Genomic DNA, 19,513 nt, shown 5'->3' with positions numbered 1-19,513 from the left:
CACTTCTCTCTCAATTCTGATGGCTCATAATTAGCCATATAGCATCGATCATACGTAGAGAAATCGAAAAGAAAGAGTTACTCTGCTTTGTTTGCCTCGTTTTTTCATTAAGTGTATGTTTGTCTGTTGGGAATAGTAAAAGACACCACTCTATATCTATATGACTGACATGCAGACAAAACCTATTAACCTCAACCATAATCTAATAAAAGCCACTAATTCAGTTCATTCACTGTGCAACAAGTTCAAAAATGCCAAGTCCAACATCAGATGACTATGTACAATCACAGACACCTGTCACTAAACTTCTGATGCTTTTTGCTGTTGCTTTTTTGCACGACGAGCCAGTATTGGATTTTTGGCTTCATCCACTGTTTTAATTGTCCTTACCTGATCAGTATCAACACGCATGGTTGCTAAAGCCAATGCCATTTCTTCCTGAACATCATGCCACATCTCATTCTCTTCTTGCAAAACCCGAGCTGAAAATAATGCAGTTGTGGGAACAGCAACCGAGTCCTAAATCAGAGACAAGGTATATTTTATACCAAAAAAAGCAAATGAAGACAAACCCTACTGCTATCCATGGATGTTTTTTCATTTGAATAATGTTCATCCGTTGACTTGGGTCAGTCTTCAGTAATGATTTTATAAGATCCTTTGCTAACATCACAAAACACAGAAGTCACAAACAGCGTAAATCCAACTGCAGAGAGTGGATATGTGCATATGTATGTATGCATTGAATAAGTCAATTTCCTCTTTCTCAAAAATTTACCATCTGGAGAAACAGCTACAGTCTAGGACTAGTAGCATTCACTACAGCCAGGACTAGTAACATTCACTAAAGCCAGACCAAAAACATATGCAGATAACACTAGCAAGATGCAACTGTTTCTACAGGATACTTTTTTGCATCTACCACATCAACTTTTTTCAAGAAAACAGTATCTTATATCCATTTAATATATCGAGATGCACCAATTAATTCAGGCTGCCGTGTATGTCCTGCTATCCTAATAACTCCAAGAGCTCTAAAATGCAATTACCTAGTAGAACCCTCAAGACTGAATCAGAGCAACACAAGACAACTGATTTGTGACAGCAAATAGACCTCTACACCTACATTGTCTCCAAGGCAATTTCATATACTAAAACAACCAACCTGAGATTAATTACACAATGGCTAATTATTACCTCAAAACAATCTAAACAGGGGTAGGCAACTGACACTATGGCACTCAAAGTGAGCGTCATGGAAAATCAAGTGAGCACCAAGCAAGCGCCAGATTCTTTTCGCAGACAGACTGTCCGGGGGGGGGGGGGGGCATCAGAAGGGCATCAGCCGCACAGCCATGGCCATACCACATCTCAAACAATGAACTCTCGTCAGTCGTCCATTACCAAATACTTCCGGTTTAGGGGTAACTGATTAAATAACTAATATATTTTGAGCTGCGTTAGCAGTCTGCACAGATAAATTTTTAGGGAATACTCTAAGAGTGCATAAGCACTAGTAATAATTGCTGTATGCTCAGATTCATGCAGTCACAAAAGAGTCTGGCCACACGAGAACATGACAGCGATAGTAGTGCACGCTAACCGTTTCCGTGTGTCATGGAGAAGTGGGTAGCGTGCGCTACTCTTTATAACCATCACGTAGCACAACACAAAATGGATAAATATTAAGCCCTCCACGTCTTTCGACGTCGACCTTGAGGTCAGTTGCAGAGATAGCTCCCCTGCCTCTAGAGACAGGACCTCCATGCACCACGTGGAGTCCTGGGGCCAGCGCTACAATCCACCTGGAGCTTGGCCAGAGTCATCCAGGGGCACCGACAATGGCGCAGCTCTGGGACTGGACACCAAGGCTCACACGTACCCGTCTGCGCATGATGTTGCTGCCAAGCCAGCAGTCTTGTCCACCCCAGTCAATGACCAGGTACTCATTTATACTCCTGAGTCGAAAGAAGCAAGTGTGGGTGAGTTTCTTGCTCAAGGAAACTGCGACACTGTTGCCTCCACCAGGATCGAACCTTCAACCCTCATCATGGAATACAAGATCCCGGATGTCATCACCAACGCTCTACCATCTTCACCCCCCCCCACGTAGCACAACACACACACACACACACACACACACACACACACACACACACACACACACACACACACACACACACACACACACACACACACACACACATAACAAAGAGTTCAGTGTCGCATTACGGATTTGGCTTGGAATAACGATTTTCCCTCGCCTCCTGAGACCAAGCGCTGCACGTGGGGTATGTACCATCATTGATAAGTTCACTGATCATTTGTTGGGTTGCAGTCAACAGAACAATTTGAGAATAAAGCATCACAATGTACTGTGTGAAGTGGTTTTCAATGCTTTGCTAGTGAATGACACCCGTTGCGTTGGGAACAGAGATGCACTAAGAGTGAAGCAAGGCCAGGTGATGTTTTTCACCCAGATTTCAAACACGAATTGCCAGCATACTTCAATCTTTCCGTTCGAAATTCTATGACAACAAGCCACCAAGCTATCTTGTACATGCAGCTAGTTGTGCAGGGGTAGCTGCTGCAGCCGGAGAAATGCAGAAAGACCAGCATCATCGGCAGGGTTGTCCCCAGAATACAAAAGGCATGGCGCTCTGCCATGCCTTGGCTTCCACTTGGTACAAACGCACCATGCTTTGCTGCATGAGTAGGCACTGATTAGCTATAAAGACAATGAACTTGTTTTGTATTTGATATAACTCTGAACAAAATTCTTCATGAGAATAATGAAAAATTGTTAGGACGGGATACTCATGCGACAACATAAATTTCCATACAACATTAAATTATTAATTAACTTTATGAGATTTCTGTCTGTGGCTGCCAATTCTGTAAATGAGATATACTTCATAAATGCATACAATGATAAATTGATTTACTAACCATTAATAATCTAATCTGCCCGTGCAGAGAACAGAATGGTGAGCTACCATAGTGTATATATATATATATATATATATATATATATATATATATATTTAGTACATATATTTATTTATACAGTGGGTAAATCCCACCACTCTACATCCACTGCTAAATCTAATCTATCATTTATTGTTCTAGCATTAAACTGCCAAAGACAAACAGATAATTGTTCTAACAAATTACTAGATACTTGACTACATGAAAGTCTAGTTTTGTCATCGTTTAAGAGGCAATTATTCTTAGTGCAGCTAAACTAGCAAGTGTCCAAAAACAATCAAAGGGTAGAAACATCCACCTGCAGCTTCTGCGTCTGTCTGGTGATGAGCATCTTTTTCTTCCTCTCCAGCAAATGCAGCAGCTCCAGCCAAAGTTGAAGATGGCATAATGTATGAAGGCTGCATGTGTGTGTGTGTGTGTGTGTGTGTGTGTGTGTGTGTGTGTGTGTGTGTGTGTGTGTGTGTGTATAGGTCCAGAGCGCACACGTAGACACAATGCATTGGCAGAAGTTATTTTCCAGGCCTTATTGGTTGAGGACAGAGATGTTATGAGGAAGATAAGGTGCAATGGTTCTACTGAAAGCCATCCTGGTGATGTTTTTCACCCTGATTTCTTGGAGGGTCGAAAAGCCTATTTTGACGTAACAGTTAGAAACTCTTTGCAGCCGTTATATGTGACAAAATCAGCTGTAAGGGCTGGAGCCGCAGCAGAGGCAGGTGAAGAACAAAAGGATATTCGCCATGAAGACAGAGTTCATGCAGCTGGTGGTCTCTTTCACCCCTTAGTGGTTGAGACCTTGGGGCTCTGGTCATTATTTAGCATCAAAACTCTGAAAGCTATTGCTTCCAAAACCTCAGCAGTCAGTGGCCTTAAATTCCACCAGGCTTTCCAAAATATGATGCAGCAACTTTCTATTCAATTATGAAAACATAACTTGAGAATAATTCATAAGAGAATTCAGCTTGAAGTACAGGACGTTGATAGTTGGGATATACCTAGTGTAATGTAAGACTTGTTGGTTTGGGAATGTTTGGAGGGATTGTTTGATTTTGAATATATATATATATATATATATATATATATATATATATATATATATATATATATATCCTATACTATAATACGCCAACCCTGCTTCCATCTGAACGAACATCTGTCTGTCTGTAATGCACTGATCAACAATACGCCAGTCTCTGATTGTCACAAAACGTCACGGCTGGGTCAAGTTCAACCATGCACGACAAACGGTTGAGTTGGATATGCCTAGACTGCTGGCCAGAAACGAGACTTTGGAGTTCTGAAATGAGATGCGCTGCAGTTCGTTTGTTCAATTAACCGAGTATGAGGATGTGATGTGCACCCGCAACAGCTCTGTACGCTGTTCTCTACTGGGAGAGTGCAACCTGCGCCCGCTGTAGTTGGAGTAAGCCAGCTCACCGGGCCGCTTATGCATGCATGCGTCCATCCATGTGTCACGAAAGGTGCGTCTTCTTCATGTAAGTGGCATCTTTCTCCACGAATAGATCATGCCATAACGTTTAGTACGTGGGAAGAGTGAGATGCTAGAGACAAAATTCTGGCTCGAGTAAATACCACTGTTCATACGCCATTCTAATTCCCACGTCTGCATGATACAGTGTAAGATTCATCGGTAGTTGCAGTAAGCCGACTCACCGGGCCGCTTGTGTGTGCATACGTCCATCCATCCGTGTGTACGGAAGGTGTGTCTTCTTCATGAAGGTGGCATCATAATGACATTCTCCATGAATAGATCATGACGATAGTAGGTGGGAAGGATCTGAGATGGGGACCCCAAAGACAAAACTCTAGCTCGAGTGATTACAACAACAACAACAAATGCATAGAAAATAACGGACGACTGGCGAAAAATTCATTTTTCGGGTTCCTCCACCTAATAAGTGTAAACACGCAAAGATAAAATGTGTGTGTGAGTGTAAGTTTGGTAAGAACATAGGCAGGGTAGTGTCGGTCTCCAGATTTAGTCGGGTCCCCTTTGGGGTGCAACATAAAACAACATAGTGATGTTTGTCATTCAGGAAGAAGACTGAATGCCCCTGATAGACTCAATTTGAAGAATTTCTGTTACGTGAGCTCAATCTCAATAGGATAGTTTTGTTTTCTCACAACTAAGTGTGCAATGCTCACTTTAAATTTCAATATACTCATTGTTTGTTCACATGACATCGTTACATCACAATGCTTTCTAACAGTCCCCTCAGACTGGGTTATCCGAGCAAGCTGTAGTTGATTTTGCTTATCTTAAACATCAAACTATGTCCAGAGCAAAGAGATAGAGTTCTGAAAAAATATTGTTCAGTGCATAAGTTGGAAACGTCCTGAGTATATTTTAAAATGTCTCAGGAGGACCCGCCTCCACTCGCACGTGAATTTTTCTGCAATGGCTCATCAGATCTCCACCAAAATTAAACTGCTCATTCGTAACTTCTGATGGTAAGCACGGAGTGTGTTGTTTATTACTGGCAACGTCAAAAGATAAGATATTCTTAGTAGGATATCCGGGTATTTAAAAATACGCCTACCTTTGGTTTACCCGAGGAAGCGTGTCGAATACCTACCACGGCAGCAACGTCTTCGAAATGACGACATTCAATGGGACTGTCAAAATGACTCCGAGAAGACCCACTGAAGAGGCGTGTGACCGCATTTGCACTGAATCCAACCTGCACGTTTCCTGCACTGAGCGCTACACTGGGAGTGTGACAACGTCAGAGCAAGCAGTGCACTAAATCATGCCTGCGTGTCAAGCTACTGTATCCTATGGGTGAGTAAGAAACTGCATGCGACTTTCAAGTTTCTGCTGCCCGGATGGAATGGAAAAGACGCTACAAATTTCTTGGAATAGGACACTCGGTTACATCTTCATTTGTCTTCAACAGGATTAGCACATTCCAGTTCATTCGAACGCATGCCCTCATCAGTCATTTGCTCCAAATCCGAACAGAGAGTGAGTCAATTTCTACCCAAAAAATCGCAAGTGACAAGTCTACACATGCTCAGACTGAGTATTCCGTCATAACAATACAGTACTCTGCCCCTTACAAGGATGAGTCATGCATCTAGTTATATATACTACAGACTTGTCAAAATCGCTGCCATTTACCTCACTCTCATTTTACTTTAATCTGGTACTTCCAATGCAAACATTTTCCGAGCAGACATACACTTTCCAGAGAAGCACATAAAATTTTTATCTGAGCGAGACCTAAACTGTCAATTCTTTCTTAAACGGAGAGGTTCCTGTGACTAGATAGAGGCCTTTCAAACAGTTTAGATCCTTGATTTTCTTGAATATTATACTTCTACTCCTACAGTAAGGTTCTGGAACAGATCACAACGTAAAAAGAAAGAAGCCATTTTCAAAGTTGATCACGAGTAGTAAGTACCATGTGCTATTCAGAGTGCCAACTAGAAACCAGCAGAGGAAATTAAGTGTCAATCCCACCAACCATGCCCACCCCTGATTTAAAGCAGCAGGTTTGCAATATATAAATGCAATAACTATCCTGAAGAAAGCCTCACATAGATCAGATAATCGCTATACAACAAGTACCTGCTATACTGTTCTACCTCTGCAAATACATTTCACATGTTGTAGTACACCAAGTCAAGCTGTGTCCACACTAGACCAGAATGAATCGCGATCCAATTGGGATAACAAGCGTCCACACTGTATTTTGAAAATGATACCGCCGCCTCTTTTTGGTATCACGTGACTGATGACCCATGTGTATGTGTGGGTTCTTTGCTTGTGGAAAGCATTACTACAGCAACATAAGGTGAGCAAGAGCAAAAATGAGTGACGAGGTAAGATGTTCCGACTATATTCATAGTGTACGTGAAGGTAACGCTCACTATTTCTAATTGGATTCAACCGATTGCAATCCGATGTGGAACGACTCCACCTACAATGTGGATTGGGTTTGTCACGATCCAGTTACAAGAGTGGACAGCACTGTGGCCGGATCGCGATCCAGTTGCCAGTGTGGACAGGGCTTTCCTCTATCATTCAAACATTTTTGAGTCACTTGGTGCTCTTAGAAACACTCCAGAGACATGCACAACATCTAGTGCGCAGCATCTAGTGTGCAGCAAAATGCACAACCGAAATAGCAAGATCTGGTGATTGAGGGTGTTCGTGAAAGTGTTCCTGCTAGGGATGAGTGCCTCGCAAACTGTTAGAACATGATTAACGACAGCAGCCTTCAACTCCAAAGAAACTCACAAAATACTGATTCTCTCGAATGTTGCCAGACAAAAATAAATCACACAAAAAGAAGGTCAGTCGCTAGACAGTCTGAAAGTAGCACAACGGTTTCCACCATGCTTGGAGCAACAGAAGGAGCAGAGAGACCATTTCCAGGAATGTGACTGCATCAGTAAGTCTCATGTGATCTAATTGCGTGCCAAGAAACGCTCCACTTGGCAGACGAAATTCTTGAAACAGCTATGTCAGTTTCTAAGTTATGAAAATTAATGTTCTTAACGTACATCTGTCGGGTTTGCTCTAAGATAGCACCCAAATACCCAACTTGGTTAGTATGGATTTCCCATTAGCGCACTAGATGCTGTGCACTAAACTGCGCACTAGATGCTGCACAGATCTCCAAAGTGCTCCTTTAATTTCTAAACCAACATCATCAAACAAACAACATGTACACAAAAATTTGAGAAATCAATTAACAAATAACTATAATTGTAAATAAGATTCCATAGTTACAACACAGTTCACAAACTAATCAAGAATGACAGAGACATCAATACAGTCGCGTGTCACTCATTCGATGTTCACTTATCCGACACGCCTGTTCTCCGACAGGTCAAGCTTACCATGTGAGTGATGATATGACAGATAACGCAACCTGCATATTATATAAATTTACAATCGACCATGAAAAGTATAATTTTTATCTCCAGATCAACAAGACATTTGATTCGTTTAAATTCACATCTAAATTCAGTATACCTCATGTGGAAAAAATGCCGTACAATATAAACAATGGTTCAGTTGGTAACAGCTTCAGTTATCCAACATATTCGCTTAGCCAACAGGGGCCCAGTCCCAAGGGGGTCGGATAAGTGACATGCGACTGTATAAATAAAGACATCTACTAAAAAGACACAACAAAAGCCAATCTACCAACAAAAGGTCCATAAGCTCCGTGCACTATGTGGTCAATGACTCATAACAATTACACACATTAAATATTATTTACACACCACTATCAGAAACAGCAGACCACTCCGGTTTAGGAAAGTCATACTGTCCAGTCCGAATTCGTTTCTTCATTCCTGGAGACATTGGTGCACCACAATTGCTGTAGAATGGCGGAAAGCCACACAACCTTAAATGAATAACGAACATCACGTACACCCACAGCAACAAAGCAATAGATTAGTACTTACAAGATGTACATAATGACACCAAGTGACCACATGTCACATGATGTGTCATACTTCTCAGGACCAAGTACCTCAGGAGCTACAACATAATACACAATACTGAGAAACGTAAGTAGCATTGCCTTACAATCACACTGCATACCAACATAGTATGGAGTATAACATGGTGTCTGGAGTGTAGTCGTCACTTCTTTGGCAAACCCAAAGTCTGTTAGCTTCAAAACCGACTCATTAGATTTGTCCAAGTACAAAAGGTTTTCAGGCTACAGCAACACAATATTAACAAGAAAGTTCATACAGTTGCATCTCAGTTTCAAAATAGCCACCTTCAAGTCTCTGTGTGCTATGTTCATGCTGTGCAAATGCGCCACAGCATCACACACCTGTCTCATTATTTTTGCAGCTTCTGTTCCAGATACATCAAAAAATTCAATTGTATCAGAAGCATTCACATCCTACACAAACCTCTTTCAGTGAATGCTTGATCAGCACGCTTTTGAATCCTCTCAAACAATTCACCTCCTTCCATACTGTAACATTATTACTCGTTATGGCACACTAACATAATTCACAAAAGCCAGACATGTACCATTCCATTACTACAAGAAGACATTTTGATCCCATGTATTTGTTTTCATATACATCCATAATATTGACAATATTCAGATGTGAACTGGCACGCCAGTGAAGATCAACTTCTCTTCGAGCCTTGGCAACATCTCGAAGCACCTACACCAATAATAAGGAAGACACAACAGTGAAAGGACTTTCCTTATAAACAGAATGTATCATACTTGATGAAAGCAATCATGACCTTCAACATTAAAATTAGCATCTTCATTCATTTATCACAAGTGCACATACATACATGTAAATGTAAATAGTTGTTACAGCTTGTGAATACCAATAACATTTCCCAATTGCCAGTTCAGATAATTCTCTTGTACAAGTACAGTCAAACCTCGCTAATCCGAACAGCCCTGTGCCAAGTCTTGTTTGGATTACAGAAGTTGTTCGAATTACCAAGAATGCCAAAATGCATAGCTTCTGAGGTCCAGACTATGTCTTGGGCGCCCAGACCACTAACGCATTTACAGACATCTCTACTAGAGCTTAACACATGACATGTTTGTGGTAAAGACAGGGCTCGAAAAATCGGCCCAACTAGTCATTTGACGAGTTTCCAAAAATTGTAGGTCGTCAAAATTTTAGTCTAGGACGTCATGTTGATGTCGATCATGGTGTTTAGTGGTATGCCGCCATTTTGTACAACCTTCTAAAAATTCAGTGCAGTACAAGCATACAGCGCAGTATTCCCACAATGGCATGCAACCGAAACTATCCAACACACATTACTGCTGAGCCAATGGATACCACATGTTACATTTTACAGAGCTAGACATCTTCGAGGAGGCAAGGAAGACAATAGTGATAGCTAATCGAATTAGTGATTAAACGCAAACCACATCTCTTTGTCAAAACACGGCGGGGTTTCAACCAGACTTCCACATATCACATTGCAGAAGTTGTCCGTTTCTTGCTACTGAAAATATCTACCTATTTCAATCTACATGAATTACCATTGTCTCCACTTCCTCACGTGCTCCCTGGTCGCAAACTTCATGCCTTTACTTTGTCAGAAACCTGAGAAGGCTCTTGCACTCCCAGTTTCATTATTCGGGATATGAGCACGTACACATCATTCATTGTACGACATATGTCCCAATGAGAGCGTCAAAGCAGCACATGTTACAGTACAGTACAGTTATCCACCTGCATACTGAGAAAGCCATTACAAGTCGTCATTTGACGACCTAGACTAAAACGATAGTTGTCAGTTGTACAATTCTAACTCGTCAAACGACGACTTGACAATCTATTTTTCAAGCCCTAAAAGGACGCTGCTGCAACGACTACAAATAATGTGACAGTCAAGATTTATAATGGACGAATGCGAGAATTTGCTGAAAATTAGATAACCGCAACCCAGATCAGGCCACCCAATAGGATCTCGGTATGCAAGGCACTGGTAATTTCGGATAAGCGAGGTTCGGACTAGCGAGGTTCGATTGTAAACATACACGAGCAAATGTTCTATGCTGCATTGATAACTAATCAACACTGACTGGTTACTTAGCTGCCTATAACTGAATGATATTTAGGAATACTAAAGTATGATTTAATAAAACACTCATAATCGTTTTAAGCTAATAAATCTCAACATCTATTGTCATTTATATTAATAAGGCAAACCCCTTAGGGCCTTCTAAATGAACTAGCCTCACCCCAGACGCAGTGTGGATTGTAGTCCCGGACGTGGTCATGGTAGCACATCCAGGACTGTAATCCACACGCATCTAGGGTGAGGTTATACTGTTGACTATCAACATACTAACTACAAGGTCAATTTAGAGTTGGTCTGCTATTATAAACGAGACACCAAGAACACCGACAGTCTTCCATGTAGTGGTGGACACATCATCACCATGTATGCATGTATGCATGCATGCATGTACGAGTATGCATGCAACTTTGTTATGGTAGAGAAACAAACACAGATCATGCACAAATTGCCTAATTGTGCAGAAAGATTCAGCACGTGTTCAGGTAAGTCGCCACTAAGTTGATGCCCCATCAAATGCAACAATTAGTCTATAATTTCACATTGTCACAGGGGTTTCCCCAGGCACCCCGAACTCCTTTTTAGGGTGTGCCCGTTTTGCCACCTGTACAGGCAAAATGAAAGGATGTATTTATGAATGCGTAGGATGGGACCTAAACACTATTTCTGCTGTTACAGCTCTTAATAGGAGTGGTTATTAATCAATTCACGTGGTGAACTCGTGATATCATGCATCATATGACAAGCACAGCAAGACACTGTCAACTCAGGCACGCCTAAAGTATGCACTAATCAACACGTGGTATTTAGAAAGCCTATTGAGCACAGGGTCCTACCCTTGATGTCAGCAAAAAAAAGATCCAACATATCTCATTCTGGATTGATCAACCTTTTCGAAAACCATATATTGACATTGTGGTAAAAGCGAGTGCGCTTCCAAATGCTGACTAAGATTGTTAAAGACAAACTGTTCCAAGAGATTGGAGACTATTGGCAAAAGAATAATAAGACGATAGTTCATTGGATCACTTCGAGCACCCGATTTTAAGACGGGAGTAATTTTTGACGCATTTCCAATCTTCAGGAGTTAACCAGAAGCCAGCGAGGCATTGAAGAGTGACACAACAGAGGGAGCAATCACAGCTGTACCAATTTTGAGATATTTTGCTTCTACTTCATCCCAGCCACTTGCTTTGTTTATATCAAGATTTGATAGAAGGCTGTGAACCTCCAGCTCAGAAACAGTCAAGAAATAAGAGAGGTTAGTAGATCCTTGGAATTGCTTCTGCGACTGAGAGCTATTAAATTCATTGTCCCTACAACTGAACTAAATTGTCTGCCAGAAGCTGCTACGGGTGGTAACTGAACAGAAGAAACTCTAGTGCACTCCAAAATTTGATTGATGGTATTTCAAAACTTTAAAGAACACTTATGCATGGCAGTTAGCTTTTCTCGAAAGAAATTGGCCTTGGCATTACGAAAGGCATACTTTACTTCATTACAAAATTCTCTGTAAAGGTTTTGATAGATTAATTGCTCATCAGTTGTTCTTTCAAGAAATTGATGCCCCATGGCAATATTCTCGTTTAAGGATAAAGTCAATAATAGTGGGCGACATCCAGGGTAATGAAGGTTGAGATTGTTGATGTCGCATTTTAATAGAAAATGACGATCCACTATTTGCATGAATTCCAGGTATTCCACTGATCATTCAAATGAGGAAATCATCGACCAAGGTGTTGTGTATGAAAGTCATCCAGAATTTTCATAATACACGTACTATGTTGACGTCGAGAACGATGTAGGACTGGACGACTCATACATTGTGGGCTTCTGACAGTACAAATGAGATTGTGATCACTCAGTCCACTTGAATCCAAAGATGAAGTCACGATGAAAATAATGGAACAGTAACTAGGATTACATCAATAAGTGTGGAAGAAGTAGCTGTGATGCAAGTGGGAGATTCTACTAGATTTCGGAGCTGAAGAATGTTGACACTATCACTTAAAGGGCCACTGACACACAAAAATCAAAAATTATTTTAAATTCCTATATGATTTCTATAGGTGTATATACCGGGAAAAATAATTTTACTTATAAGAAAATTGCGTCATAAATATGCTTCCGGTTCATCGCATCCGGATTCGAGGAGCAGATTTGGAAAGTGGACACATGACGTAAAAGTGAGAACGAATGTCGCATTAGCGGAAGTAAAATAGGTAACGCACAAGACTCAAGCGTGTGCTACGGTTAGAATGGTTAGACGATGTGCGGCAGCTGCGTGTTATAGTAAGATGAAAGAAGGTGTGAGGCTCCTTCTGTCTCTGAAGACCCAAGCAAAGACAAAAGTGGGCGAAACAAGTCAGACAAACGAGAGATTGCTGGAAAGTCCCAAGTGATTCTTCTCTCTTGTATAGTTGTTATTTCAGAGCAGGCTGCTTTGAAGATGAGCCAGGATTCTGAGAGAAATTTAGTTTAGGCTACCGGGCGCCGAACTGAGATGAATACCGTGTATACTGTTTGAGCCATTGCGAGGGCTGAGCACTTGGAAAAACAAAAAAAAAGAAGAGATTGGCATACGAAAAATGTGAAAGAGAGTAGGTTGTATTTAGACTTTGCAGAAGTGTACATATAGTGATGAATTAAATTGAACTATAAGCCACTGAACAATTTCTATGGTGATACACAATCTTCTAACTGCTGACAAAATGCATGACAGCCAGATTACACCATCTTGCTAATTGATGGTAAGAACTTTACTAAGAAGTATATCTGTATAGCTCCTTTGCAGTACAGAAATCCATTGTTGAATAAAAGTCAGCATTGTTGGTAGACTGTCTCTCATGAATTAGAGGAGGATCAATTTTATGCAATGCCATAGTCCTGCTGTAGATATGCAGTCTGCAGAACCCACACATCTAGGCAGATGCCAGAGAATCCTGGGTGTTCAGTGATGCAATTTTGTCAAATTACTTCCAACTATGTCCTGCATGGCAACACCCACAAAGACGACCAGAGGTCAGCAACCACAACTACATGTTATTGTAGTTGTCCACCTAAGCAAAATTCCACTACATGACTTGTAATATCAGCCTAAACTGTTTAATACCACGAAAAATCAAGTAGTCTTTCGTTTTGCTTGTCTTCGGATGCTACCAGCAATGGCGTCTCACTAGCAACAGGCTCAAAGTTAGACAGCTCCACCTATTCTATGGCTTCACTTTCGTCGTCTTCCGAGCCATTCTCAGCATCACCAGTATCTACTCCATATGATACTGGAGGTTATACGCACACAAACCGTTTCAAACCGCCACGCAACGACGATTCCGAAGGCTGATGTAACCGTAAACAATGGGGTTTTGCCCACTAACGATCGTACCTCGTGAAGAGTATGATCACGCAAAGCTCTCTTGAGATTGCTGCCGTCTTCATCACTAGAGCTGCTGTCGCGTTCACATGAGCTAGTCATCTAAACATTTTGTGCTAACGCGACATCCATTTTACTTTTATGTCATAAGTACACGCCCCGAATCTACTGCTCCAAACCGGAAGCACATTATGGCTCAATTTTCTTATAGAAACCTTGACTTTCAAAAAGTTAAATTAATTTTCCCTTTATGCACACCTTTAGAACTATCATATAAAAATTTTAAATAAATTTTTGATTTTTGCATGTCAGTGGCCCTTTAATAAGTCATTCTTTGTATTAAGACAGTCAACATTTAAATCTCATAAGAGAGTACATTACAGGTGGGAAAATCAGCGTAGATGGCATCCATTATAGACGTAAGACATTGCGTGAATTTATATAAACACGCCGAAGGTGGACGATACAAACAGCCAACAACAGATCTTTCCCACAACAAGACTCCACTTCAACAAAAGTACCTTCCAGTTCTCCAGAACTTGGGATATGAGATGGAAGAGCAGAAATTTCTGAACGTAAATACTGAGAAATATAAAGACACACTCACCACCACAGCGAGAGCGATCTGACCTATAAAGGTCGTAGCCTCTAATACTGACAAGACCACTGCAAATGGATTCATCCATCTTTGTGTCGCGTAGCGCTAAAATATCAACTGAGCAGTGCTGCAGCAACAGCCAAATCTGGTCCACTTTCGAGACTAATCCATTAATGTTCAAATGAGCCTAAAGGTAGCCACGATGAGAGTATTTTTCTAACATTAGAAAACAACGAACCGTGAAGATCAATGTTATCACTGCAATTTAGAACACTGCTGTCAATAAGTCATACCAGCAAGTGAATTACTAGAGACTTCAAAGAAGGGGTCTTCAAAACTGTGGGGCGCGGCGCCACATCTGTAACACTCCCATTTACTCATTTCCTGAGCTAAACGTAAATATGTAGTTTTGGGCATGTAGTATGATACCATGTAAGACATGAGTCGCAAAAATCCCACATTGATTCTTACACACGACTTTGACACAGTAACCACACAAATACTTGACTGGACCAGGGTATAATTCAACATCACCGCACAAGAAAAGAAAGAAAAGCGATTATGATGTAATAGTAGCTGACCGTTACGTGAAGAATTATGATGTAATAACTGCAACGGTGACTGTAAAATGCAGACTGCAGACTGGAGACTGGGGGCTGCAAGCTGGCAGAATTCCCAGGGCAACTTAGTAGACAATAATGACTATTGACTGCACATGTCACTAGTCAGTGTCGTCCACTGATGCGTCTTAGCAGTTAGCCTTTTAGTAAAGTAGACATGTGGTTCCGTGCAGCTGCAACCTACATACCAGGTAGTACATACTATAGTATTTTGTGTTCAATTATCTGAATCCGTCATTCAATTATCCAAGGTTCAGTCATAGAAGTACCAAATCTATAGCAATAATTCTCTCAGTGTGATACGTAAAGTCAAAACCTCACACATTTCTTTCATGACGTCCGACGTTTCAGCTGAACAATAAATGATTGTTGATTCAACCATGGTGGGAAGGCGAAAAGTAGTGAAATTCAAGCTCTTTGATTACCTAAATACCCATACGGCAACTCTGCATTTATCCACAGATGGAAGCGTTGCATATGGTATCACTCAGGATGCACGCCTTACGAACTTCACCACATAAAACCGAGGGGAGGACCAAAGCATCGAAAGCTTCATAGATATGTAGATTTAGTTCGCTCGCAACAGCTTAATTAGACGTCCATGGAAAACGTACGTGGCCATGGGACACCAAGATTAGTGCAAAGCAAACATACAACACACGTTAGCTAATTTACGCTAACTTCAAGATTACTACAAATTATTGCATTTAGACAGCTGATGAATGACGATATTTGAGCAGCTGCCCAACTGAAGACGATGTAAGTTATTAGTTTTTCATGTTATTGCACTGCCGTAAGCAACGAATAATTGAACACCTGAATCGGATAATTGAAAGCCCAATTTGGATAATTGATTGCCTGAATCGGATAATTGAACGCCAAATTCAAACGCAAAATATTATAGAAGCTTCTAATTAGCTTGAAGAGACAAGTAAACTATTGGGTTCACGTGCACTGACATGCATGAAGTGAACTGTAATCGTACATAGCTCTTCAAGTACGTTACGTTCATGCGATTAATATCAAACGTAAAAAGTCATTGCACAAGACTCTGTGATACAATTAATTAGTAAAGGCGCTTGACGTGTTTCTCGTAAGCCCCATGATACAGTTGAATGCTAAAGTTCTGTAATTACGCTGCTGCGGCTAAAACTTTGAACTCTAGCTAAATCATTCATTCATTCGTATGCAGTGATTTTCCTAACTCCCTTCAAACATGGGTCCTCATTGTGCGCATATTTGGCCCCGCCCCTAAAAAGGCGTGGCCTAAGTCGGTGATGTGGTACAGTAGTAAACGTTTTCTATGATGAATGTAATCGTAATGTATGTATGTACATCAACCAAACTTGTAGACAGGTTTCATTATTACACAAAAATTCAAACGAAGGTCTATACTAATTATAACACTTTGTGACTATGCTCATCATCTTATAATATAATCATACAAATTACGCCTAGATGCTGTCCAAGTATTATAGGCAAATACTTTCTACTACAGTCTATATCAAAGAAACATGTGGACATGTTTTACTAGTTTATTAACCAAACTTGTGCAAACAAACTTTTAATAACAGTCTGTAATTATGTTTATCATGTTATGTGGCAGTGAGTGCCTTTAACACTTTGCGCCCAGGGTGCAGTCCAAGTAACCTTCTAGCTTGTGCTCTTTCCACTTGCAAAATGCACACTCAAAATTAAACTGATACATAGGTGGTCCTTCTAAAGTAAAATGTGCACCAAGCAGTCAATTTTCTCTTCAGACAAAAGTTCGTAGTTTTGTCATAACAGGATTGCTGACAAGAGAATCCTCTTTCACAGCCAGCATTTGTTACTGGTATGACAAGTACATCTGTCAACAGTTACTGGAGCAAGCGCTAGATGCAAAGTCAGTCTAGCAGTACGTAAACAGAACACGCCTGCTAGTAACCTACAGTCTACCCCATACGGAAGTGATCATGAGTTATGAGATAGAGGTCACACCAGGTGTGCTCATTAGAACTTGTGCACGTTACATCATTTAACCCAGTTGATTTCTGTATGTCTTACAAGATAATTGGATAATAATCATAGCTCCACCACTTGTATCTGAATCCTCTGTTTCCTTTGTAGGAAGGGCTTTAGTAACCTAATAAACAAAAATGCCAGGCTCTGCTATACCAAGATCATCGGGAAGGTCCAAAAGGCAGCAGAAATATTGCAGATTTCGAAGTTCAACCTTATGGGGAATAGTCTAAACCTGCTGGTGTAATGGGTTTTAGTAGACAAGAATGCACTTAATAGGATGCGTCCTGCTGTCTGAAATCTGCATCCTAACCTCCTCAAATGCGTCCCAGGACGCATCAAATGTATTGTAGGAAAATCACTGCGTATGTAATGGCTGCACCTCGACAGTGTGCAATTTTCGGTAAGCAATTCTTATTGTAGTAGTTTCTGTTATTTGCTGGTGCACTAGAAAGCAATTCAAACTTTTAGGAAAATATTCTTTGTTGTAATGTGACTGTTTGCAGCAGTAACTGTGGTCAGCTGGATCACGCCAATTTATGGTTGACTACACTTATATCCTAGATGTGTTCTATTTCAATGTTAGTTCAAATATATTGGTACAAAACCAAAGAAAGCTAGTACATATGACTAATACAGGCTGTGTCTCCAATTGTTGCTCTTTAAAAATGTTTAACGTTAAACATGTTTAAACTCTAAACATGATTAGCTAGACAGCGTCTCCACTTGTCCATTTATTCCGGGATATTAACAGAATTATCTGGCACTTTGTTGTACCGCGCGACTTCGTTTCTTGTGCACTAGACAGTCAACATCAACAATCAGAGACACAAGTCTCTGTCTTTGCCTCCTCCAAACACTCTGCATCAGTCTACGTCATCTCTGACCATTTCCTAATTCTGTCTTCTTCCAATAATCTCAAAAAAAAAGAGAAAGAACAGTGCAAAAGAACTAAAATCCATCATCGTGGAAAGCGCATTACTATCGCGTGACCATTAACCCTAAACCACTTTCATTACACTACCTCTCAAACATGTTTAGTAAAGCTGTTTAGGTTTACAGTTAAACAGGTTTAACGCTAGCGGAGACATGATTATTCTTAAACATGTTCAGACTTAAACAGGTTGTACACATGTTTAAACCCTAGTGGAGATGCACCAGTTAGTATGCGTATACGTAATGTTAAATAAAGTCTTTCGTGAAAGCTCAAACGGTGTGCACCGTGCATGTAGATCGCAAATATTAATACCTATATCAAAACTGTGAACAAACCAAAGAATCAGAAACAACTGTAATCAGCGTACGTACAACCGTATGCTCAGAAACGCCAAAAAGCCCTCTGAGTTCCGCCAGTCTGCAGTCTGCAGTCTGTGTTTTACAGCCACCGTGACTGCAGTTGGTTACGTAAAAGGCCAAGTTCAAACACAACAGTAAAACTTCGAATACGACATCCTCGAACAACTAAACCATCCTCCATAAAAGTGTATCTATGCAACAACAGCGTAAAGTTATCAGCTTTCACAAATTCCCTATCATGAGATGATAGGACAAGACATCCTGATGAAAACAATGATTCTCATAGTGTACCGATGAAGAAAAACTTGAATACTTAACAACATCAAGCAGTTCAACACACATAAGAGAGCACACAAAAACCCCATTTCCTTAATTATTATTATAACCTGATGTCACACTCATTAAAATTAATGGTGCAAAAAACAGATATCACATCCGGGACGTGATTTACAACAAGCGGTTTTTAGCAAACCTCAAACATCGTCCAGATGTTCATTTCACTGTGCTCAGTACCTTCCTGGTATGTTAGCTAACTAACTAACAACTTTCAACAGCAAGCAAGGCCATGCATGCAGCTGGATAGCTAAGCAAGCTCGATACACTCGATAAAGAAAAATTGACCAGGTTTAGACGCCTTCAAACTCATTCAGCTCATTAAAAAACGAACCACTAACCTTCAAAGCAAAACGACCTCCATTCTTCTTGGAGCGGCACGACAGCACCTTGCCGTTAACGCCCAATCCCAGAACTTCTTTCGATATCTCGTAGTCGTCGGTAATAACATTCTTTTTCGGCTTAAACGACCTTGGTGTTGCAGGTTGATGATGACTACTGAAAGGTAGCTTTAGCTTAAAGAAATCCGCCATTTTCCTGAAGAATGTTTGCTAGCCCGGATGCGAAAACGTCCTCGCTTGGTCAGCAAAGCTTCTGACTCATATTATGCCTTCCCGAATTTAAGCAAGGGTTTTAACGGTGAAAGACTACAATCAAGAACATTTAGCTGTACAAACAACTTGAAGGTACCAATGATAATGGGATATCCGCACTGCAAACTGAAGTTTTATATGTTTACAACT

General features: G+C 40.7%; 1 protein-coding gene across 1 annotated transcript; it reads right to left on the bottom strand.

Moving 5' to 3' along the window:
• Nucleotides 1-86: 86 nt before the first annotated feature.
• On the bottom strand, nt 87-19,453 carry LOC134195369 (MAP kinase-activated protein kinase 2-like). The gene is made up of 9 exons (XM_062664387.1): nt 19,112-19,453; nt 9,020-9,159; nt 8,896-8,960; nt 8,757-8,836; nt 8,573-8,693; nt 8,434-8,509; nt 8,248-8,372; nt 578-663; nt 87-519 (listed from the first exon to the last, which is right to left on the bottom strand). The coding sequence occupies exons 1-9, from the start codon at nt 19,301-19,303 to the stop codon at nt 301-303; spliced, it is 1,104 nt and encodes a 367-aa protein (XP_062520371.1). The 5' UTR covers nt 19,304-19,453; the 3' UTR covers nt 87-300.
• Nucleotides 19,454-19,513: the final 60 nt, after the last annotated feature.

This window comes from Corticium candelabrum, chromosome 20 (assembly GCF_963422355.1).
Source record: "Corticium candelabrum chromosome 20, ooCorCand1.1, whole genome shotgun sequence".
NCBI lineage: Eukaryota > Metazoa > Porifera > Homoscleromorpha > Homosclerophorida > Plakinidae > Corticium > Corticium candelabrum.
The sequence above is the reverse complement of the archived record's forward strand: the minus strand, read 5'-3'. Positions and strand labels throughout refer to the sequence as shown.